The 7,846-nt window shown below is 37.7% G+C and overlaps 2 protein-coding genes across 3 annotated transcripts; both read right to left on the bottom strand.

Moving 5' to 3' along the window:
- Positions 1–1,626: 1,626 nt before the first annotated feature.
- LOC109827176 lies at positions 1,627–4,230 on the bottom strand. Its single transcript, XM_020394143.1, has 10 exons — positions 4,116–4,230; positions 3,979–4,038; positions 3,681–3,905; positions 3,368–3,609; positions 3,066–3,278; positions 2,882–2,986; positions 2,690–2,806; positions 2,432–2,568; positions 1,966–2,320; positions 1,627–1,877 (listed from the first exon to the last, which is right to left on the bottom strand). The coding sequence occupies exons 1-10, from the start codon at positions 4,213–4,215 to the stop codon at positions 1,803–1,805; spliced, it is 1,629 nt and encodes a 542-aa protein (XP_020249732.1). The 5' UTR covers positions 4,216–4,230; the 3' UTR covers positions 1,627–1,802.
- A 649-nt stretch (positions 4,231–4,879) lies between these two features.
- LOC109827175 lies at positions 4,880–6,917 on the bottom strand. 2 transcript variants are annotated; one of them, XR_002243358.1, is made up of 3 exons: positions 5,553–6,917; positions 5,045–5,467; positions 4,880–4,969 (listed from the first exon to the last, which is right to left on the bottom strand). XR_002243358.1 is itself a non-coding variant. In XM_020394142.1 (3 exons), exons 1-3 carry the CDS (start codon positions 6,878–6,880, stop codon positions 5,033–5,035), a joined length of 1,680 nt encoding a protein of 559 aa, XP_020249731.1. In that variant the 5' UTR covers positions 6,881–6,917; the 3' UTR covers positions 4,880–5,032. The 2 variants fall into 2 exon arrangements, 1 of the variants encoding a protein (XP_020249731.1); XM_020394142.1 differs by having other exon boundaries at positions 4,880–5,147; positions 5,231–5,467.
- Between the last annotated feature and the right edge of the window lie 929 nt (positions 6,918–7,846).

Genomic DNA, 7,846 nt, shown 5'->3' with positions numbered 1-7,846 from the left:
GGTGAGTGACTACAAAGTCTGCTCCTCGGTCACAAGAATAATCTTGTGACATAAGGTTTTGTTCAAACATAGAACCGAAAGTTATCCTTTCAGTTGTCGTTCGTGTAATTTTTTCATCCCACTAATGAATATCTTTTGAATAGGGCAACTTGCCCTATTTTCACTTCAAAAAATATATATTATGCCTCCATTCAAATAGGGTTTTTTTTTTTTTTTTGGAAAGTCAATTTTTGTTGCAAATAACCCAAACCATTTCCCTCGGTAAAAAAATGACACCAAACAACCCAAATGATCTTTAGATCTTAGATTCTAGATTTTAGATTTGACATCACGATCGATACTAACGATGATTCCAATACAAAATTGAAGAGAGAGCTATTATATATATGCCTATAACATCTTGTTTCATGTGACACTTACATCAAACTAGTGAAGAACATACTAATAACTATCAATATCTAACAAATACATATTACGAGAGCTGGAAGAACAAAAGATGACGTTGGGGTGGACAGCAGGACAGGTTTGCCTTGTCGTTTCTTGCAGAGGGTTTTGAGGGGATCGATGATGGGCCGGCCAGCTTGTGTTGGATGAGATCTCATACGTTAAAGATCCAGCGCATGTGTTGAGCTTGGTTGTTGTCAACTGCCTACCCATAGTGTCCTTCTTCACGCGTCTCATCAAGTTGCTACATGATGACACTGCTGAAAGTCCTGTTCATGTCAAGGTGGGTAGGGGCCGCGCACGCACGTACTCCTTTCACGTGTTGTCCACTGCCCACGTTACCACTGAGAATTAGAAGAGAAATAAATACGTAGATCAGTTTTACGTCAAAAAATATGTAGATCAGTATACAATGCCCTGTGTCAATATTGTGTTTGTTAGCGACTTTATCCCCGAACAAATTTTAAAGTGAATGGGTTCAATTTTGGGCCAGAAAAAATCTTGAGCTGGTTTAAGCCAAAAATTGATCTAACAAGACCAGCTTAAACTAAAGCAGTTTAAGTTGGAATTTTCAAACAACACTAGTAGAAAAACGACCAACCTAGACGGAAATTTCCGTCTAGGTTGGTCTACAATCCGTCTAGGTTGGATCATCTAGACGGAAAACCGTCTAGGTAGAATGGTTTATTCTGTTTCCGTCTAGTTTGGATCAAACTAGACGGATTTCCGTCTAGATTGATCAATCTAGACAGAAACCAACCTAGACGGAAGTTACATTTCCGTCTAGGTTGTTAACCTAGACGGAAATCCGTCTAAGTTAACAACCTAGACGGAAAACCGTCTAGGTTAACAACCTAGACGGAAAACCGTCTAGGTTATCAACCTAGACGGAAATCCCAACCTAGACGGAAGTCCGTCTAGGTTGATTATTACAACCTAGACGGAATTTCCGTCTAGTTTGGTTCATACTAGACGGAATTCCGTCTAGATTGCTCTTTTTCCAGAAAAAAAAATATATTACAATTTGTATTTCCCTGTACAATTACACCAATACATGAATACATACAATAAATACTGTATATATGAATACATCCAACCATCCAAATATAATCAAGATTTTAGACAATTCCATTCAAACCCAAAAATATACAAATCCAACATAATGCACAGATCCAGCCATAATAAACAAATCCAACACGCATATAAGTATTGTTATAACATCCAACACGCATATAAGTATTGTTATAACATCCAACACGCATATAAGTATTGTTATAACATCCAACACGCATATAAGTATTGTTATAACAGATAAAGCTGTTCATTGCATTAAAAATCCACAAAAAATCTCATAAACCTCATCGGTCGTCGTCGTCGGCAGTATCTCTATCCTGGTTACGAGAACGTGTGCTGCTCCCTCCAATATCTCCACTCTGAATGGTCAATTGAATAATCATTAAGGGGTGTTTAATACATATTAAATATAAATGAATTTATTATTTTAAGAAAAAAATAAGGTACCTGAGTGCTGCTCTGACCAGCACCGGAATTATCGCCAAGCGAGCTTATAATCCGTATAACACCACCATACGCGCCATGAGGAATCACACCGCTTAAATATTGCATGACATACCCCAGGAGATCATCCATCGAGTTCGCCGTCAGCGCAACTCTTGTCATCTCATTAGTCACCTGGATATGTAGCTCCGAGTCAATCTTGTCAAGCAAATATGCAGAGATACGTGCGACAAATGGCATAGCCTGGAACCGAGGCGGGGCTGCTCTCATGGATGTAAATGGTGTGGAGGATGCTGTGGATGACCTCATGCTTACGCCGGGTGAAGCTCCAACACCATGCAGAGGATATCTCCCTCTCCTATGTTTAGGGAGAAATAAATATTAAATTTACCTCTCGAATTCAATAATGATAAAAAAATATAAATAGGAATGTAGTATTCAAATTGATTCAAATTTTCTACATCCATACCTATTATGACCCATCAAATGCTGTGTGAGAGTAATGTTGTCCTCTGCAGAAAGCATGTGAGGGTCCGGCTCAGATTGTTCCTCCTGCTGCGACATATACACAGTTGCAGCCTCCTTGGATGCAGCCTCAAATCCCTCCTAAAGCACAAATATATAATTAATTCATGGTAAAGACAATGTTATTTGTGTTCTCATTTCCTCATAATATTAACAACAAAATAGAATTAATAATACTACACAAGATATGTATAACTCTCACCACCAACTCGAGATTTGCCTTGATCTTATCTCGATTCTTCTCATCACCCCTATATCTATCACGGAAAATGCCATACGCCGCTTTCGCCCTCAAGTGTATTGGCATTAATGATTTTCCCTGTCATATTATATATTATCACACTCATAATCATACTAATCATTAAATTCATCAAAACTTTAGACGGAAATCTACCGTATCCTGACAATAAACATCCTCCAGATTGGCATAGGAGTGTGAGCCCAAGTGGTGGTCATGCAGCTTCTTTCTTCTATTTTCTGACCCCTTCGTGGATTTATTCTTTTTTAAAAGAAAAAAATTAGCAAATATGCAATAAATTAATATCTTAAAAGTATAAAGTAATTTTCATGAAACTAACCTTGGAGGCATCGCTGTCCCAATACATGAGGAGAGCTGTGAAATGAACCTCGTCAACTCGGGCGTCGAGGTTTAAAAACCTCTGCCAGTCCTCCTCATACCTGTCATAGGTTTCATGTTTGATCTCATGCCTCCATTGTTTGAGAACTACTTCAACCTTAACATTGAACACATAATTCCAAGCCCCCTCAAAGTCCTCAAGGCAGAAGCAGTCCTGTAGATTTACATACACATTTAGGAAAGATAATTTAATATCAAATACTAATTATTAATAAATAAAAAGTAATAGCAATATGTAGTTACCATAAGCGCTGTCCATATCGCCTCGTATGCGCTCCATGGTAGTTCTCGAAATTGAAAATAAGGGTTGATAATGGTCGCTCTACGCACTAGAACCCCAATATATGCATTCAAGCGGGTCGACCATGGACCAACGGGCAAATTAGAACTATTCCACCGAATTATTGCCCTCATTCCTCTTGGCGGTTGTTTGGAATCAGGCTTACCTCCGCCACGTCTGTTCTCGATACGATCCTTCTTAGCACCTACAATAATAACATGATAATATATCATATAATATACAAATGTGAAAATTAAAAGTATTTATACAATTTACCATTCGCTATCTCTCTTTCCTTTGCTGCGAGTGCAACCTTCTTTCGTGTCTCAATCATTTCACGCATTTCTTCTAATTTTCTCGCAGCACGTGTATGGTACTTCCTTGCGTCAGCCATAGACTTATGAGAGGCTGGAGGTAAAGGTAAACTAAGATAGTCCTGTGTCTTTGGCCGCAAGTCCGTGTGGAATGTATAAGATGGATATGTCGGTGTCCAAGTATCCCCTACATAAGAAAGGAGAATCATTAATATAGTTTTTAATTAACCATTATAATTGAGCATTATAATATTGAATACCTGCATCAGGGGATGGTTCTGGTACTGCATCAGAGGGGCCAGGTGATGAATAACCCGCATCTGCAACAAATTAATCACTATTAGCTAGATAATTAATAATTGATAAAATATATTAAAGTATTAATTAATTTTTATACCTGCATCCGGAGATGGTAGTGTATCATCAGCACCACTACCAGGGGTGATACTACGTGATCGATCACCCTCGAGGTCAAAGAGTCTCCTCATCCTCCTCATCTGCAATTTCAATTATTAACATAGTTAAGAAAAAAAATATACATGCTCATGAGATAAGTTATTATGAAATGCATTGTTCTTATTATGATTAGCTAAAAAACTTTAATGCAGTGTAACATATATATTACATACCTACATCCAACGCCACATTCTGTGCGTAAGAGAATTCTTGCCAAACATCATCAGATGAACCAATTGGTTCACTATAATTATATTCACTTTCTTCAATATTTTTTTCATTGTTATTAGGTAGAACAACAGATCTTGGCTCCTTGTACAAAACCACCCAATCAGATATGACATTCGGATCTCTCACGAAGAAGCACTGATCAGCTTGTTCTGCAAAAATGAATTTCTCATCCGTATATACTTCTCGATGGAGATTGACAAGTGTAAATCCATAATGATCCTTTTGCTTTTTTGCAGGACACCACCGAACCTTGAACATCGTGTAAGTACATTGTTTTGGTTTACCAAACCCGTAAATTACTTCAACAATATCTTCTAATTGGCCATAATATAGTATGTCAGCTAGAATTGGGTTCTGATCTCTTGTACTTGAAAAACATTCTTGAGCAAACAAGCCCATGACCCCACTGTTCTGAGTTACCCTCCTATCATCAGTCTCTAGCGTTCGAAATTTATATCCATTGATCAAATGCTCATTATAACGTCTCACTTCATAATAAGGGCGTTGTGCATGTATAATAATTTCATCTGGTAACGTAGTACCATCAAGAAGTGATTTATCAACCTAAGACAAAAAATTTCAGAATATTTAGGGGATGTTATATTATGAATGTTCATAAATTAATTGTTAAATACTTACATCAAATCTTAACCAATCAGAAAATTCTTTCCTATGTCTTTTCTGAATATTATGCGCTGCATTCCTACCGGTTGTTTCATTCTTAAGCTTCTCCAAATGTCGCCTACATAAACAATATATAAGTTTGCATTGCGAACATTATGTAAAATGAATAGTCTCATCTATATTTCGGGTGTTATTTGTTACCTTCGATAGTCTGCGAACATATCAAGGTTTTCCAGCACATATGCATGAATTTGTTCTAAGAGAGATCTCGGATATTTTTCACGCTTTCTCTCCTTATCTGGTACTTGAGCCGTGGTTTTCTTCTGGCGCATGTAACGTGATGCAAAAATAAAGCATTCATTTGCCACGTATCCTTCAGCTATCGAGCCTTCTGGACGAGCTCGATTGCGAACATTATGTTTCATGGAGCCCAAGTATCTTAGAATCAAAATAACTAATTATTAGCACGGTAATTTCAAAAACGCATATACAAGTAATGAATGCAAAAAAAAATATAATTTACCTCTCAATCGGATACATCCAACGATAAGTAACAGGTCCGGCGATTCTAGCCTCTCTTGCAAGATGCTGGGTAAGATGGACCATAACCGTAAAAAAAGAAGGAGGGAATATTACTTCCATATTGCATAGAGTAACTCGGACCTCAGCTTCAAGTTTTTTAAATTCATCTACATCTATGACTTTAGAGCATAATTTTCTGAAAAACCCACAATACTCAATAATAATCTTCGACGCTTCTTTATCCATATTGTTACGGATTGCAACAGGAAGCAATTGATGGAGAAGAACGTGATAATCATGGGTCTTCAGACCTAAGAGTTTTCGCTCTTGCACTTGGACATTATTTGAAATGTTAGCAGAGTAACCATCCGGAGACTTTACTGATTTGAGAATTTCACAAAATCGTTGCATCTGCTCATTTGTCAGTGTAACACGAGACGGAGGCAACTTTAATTTTTTAAGTCCAACATCTTGAGCTTGCAAATCATTTCGGATATTCAAAGCAGTCAGATCTTGGCGCGCCCGTAGATCATCCTTCGACTTGTTTGCATCTTGTAGGAGAGTTGATACTATGTTATCACATATATTTTTCTCAATATGCATGACATCTAAGTTGTGGCGGATTTTAAGATTTTGCCAATAAGGTAGCTGAAAGAAGATACTAAATTTAGTCCATCCTCTAGGTAATTTTTGGTCTTCTTCCTCAACTTGCATTTTCCGGACCTTTCGCTTACGCTTCAGTGGCCTTTTTGACTTTAAATAATCTCTTACTCTGAGCGGGCTAAATTTAGAATAGCGTTTTTTCCCAAACACAACTTTTGGAAACCCCTCAAGTAATTGAACGATCTCAGTACCTGTGAGTTGACGCGGCTTCATTCTTTTCTCAACTGTGCCATCAAACTTAGCTGATAATTTTCTGTACTTATGACTCAAGGGCAACCACCTTCGATTAAACCAATAACAACTCTTTCGGCTATGTGGTAATTGAAGAGCTTCAAATTCCGGACCACATACAGGACAAGCACACTTTCCCTTTGTGGAATACCCAGACAGATTAGCATAGGCTGGAAAATCATTAATCGTCCATAATAGAATAGCACGTAATCTAAACGATTCTTTTAAATGGGCATCATATGTTACAATACCCTCAGACCATAGTTGTTTCAGCTCATCAATTAGAGGCTCTAAGTAAACATCAATATCATTTCCAGGTGCATGTTTACCGGGTATCAGTAATGAAAGTATCATAAATGGCTGTTTCATACAAAGCAATGGAGGTAAATTATATGGCATTAGTACAACTGGCCAAGTAGACCAACCAGAGCTCATTACCCCAAATGGATTGAATCCGTCACTTGACAGACCCAGTCTTACATTGGCTGAAGTGGGTTTAATTTGCCCTAGGCAACCTAGACGGAAATTCCGTCTAGGTTGCCTTAACCTAGACGGAATTTCCGTCTAGGTTGACTAGTCAACCTAGACGGAAATTCCGTCTAGGTTGACCTTTAACCTAGACGGAAAGTTCCGTCTAGGTTGAGGCAACCTAGACGGAATTTCCGTCTAGGTTTATCTTTCCGTCTAGATTAACAAACTAGACGGAAATTTCCGTCTAGTTTGTTTCAACCTAGACGGAACAAACTAGACGGAATTAATTCCGTCTAGTTTGACCCAAACTAGACGGAAAAAAATTCCGTCTAGTTTGTTCCGTCTAGGTTGCTAGTTTTTCTACTAGTGCAAGCATAAACTCCATCTTGATCCTATTCGTCAGCTTAGCAACTTATATAAAAACTAACCCGATTTACTTATAGACTAGCTACATCAAGTCTAGATTAAGATAAGCTAGTTTCTATGTGAGTTAGTTTTGAGTAAAACTTCAGTTTAGCTAATTTTAAAAAAAAAGGTAGTCTAGTCCTAGTTGGCATCATTGTTTTCCATTTCCCAATATTTTGTTAGGGATTTTATAAAGATCAATCTGCGGAATTAAACATTAAATGAAAAACGACACCAATAAAAATACCACAAGCAAGTAAACACCAAAATTTAATGTGGTTCGACCAATCGTGCCTATGTCCACGGGGCAATCCAGAGAAAAATATTTCACTATGAATCAAGAGTACAATTCCTTTAAGTTCCACCTGAACTTGAGAATTAAATCACAAGAGAAAGACACGGTATTACCTCTAGGGCACTAAAATCCTAAAACCCGTCTCACCAAAACTCTCCAACACCTACGGAGAAACCAACACTGTACTCTTGACAGCGTCATCGTTCTAAAGACAATAACTTTTGAATCAC

The sequence above is a fragment of the Asparagus officinalis genome, unplaced genomic scaffold (genome assembly GCF_001876935.1).
Source record: "Asparagus officinalis unplaced genomic scaffold, Aspof.V1 AsparagusV1_Un74, whole genome shotgun sequence".
Taxonomy (NCBI): Eukaryota; Viridiplantae; Streptophyta; class Magnoliopsida; order Asparagales; family Asparagaceae; genus Asparagus; species Asparagus officinalis.
This window is presented reverse-complemented; position numbering and strand designations above follow the sequence as displayed.

Bases quoted from the DNA above. Each gene is read 5' to 3' on its own strand.
- LOC109827175 (XM_020394142.1), bottom strand. From the start codon at position 6,880: ATGAGCTCTGGTTGGTCTACTTGGCCAGTTGTACTAATGCCATATAAT. The intron at 5,468-5,552 runs GTAAATTATATT...TTTGATTCTAAG, and splicing joins TGGATGTATCCGATTGAGAG to ATACTTGGGCTCCATGAAAC. The intron at 5,148-5,230 runs GTAACAAATAAC...TTGTTTATGTAG, and splicing joins ATGTTCGCAGACTATCGAAG to GCGACATTTGGAGAAGCTTA.
- LOC109827176 (XM_020394143.1), bottom strand. From the start codon at position 4,215: ATGAGGAGGATGAGGAGACTCTTTGACCTCGAGGGTGATCGATCACGT. The intron at 4,039-4,115 runs GTATAAAAATTA...AATTTGTTGCAG, and splicing joins ACTACCATCTCCGGATGCAG to ATGCGGGTTATTCATCACCT. The intron at 2,807-2,881 runs GTAGATTTCCGT...ATAATATGACAG, and splicing joins ATGTTTATTGTCAGGATACG to GGAAAATCATTAATGCCAAT.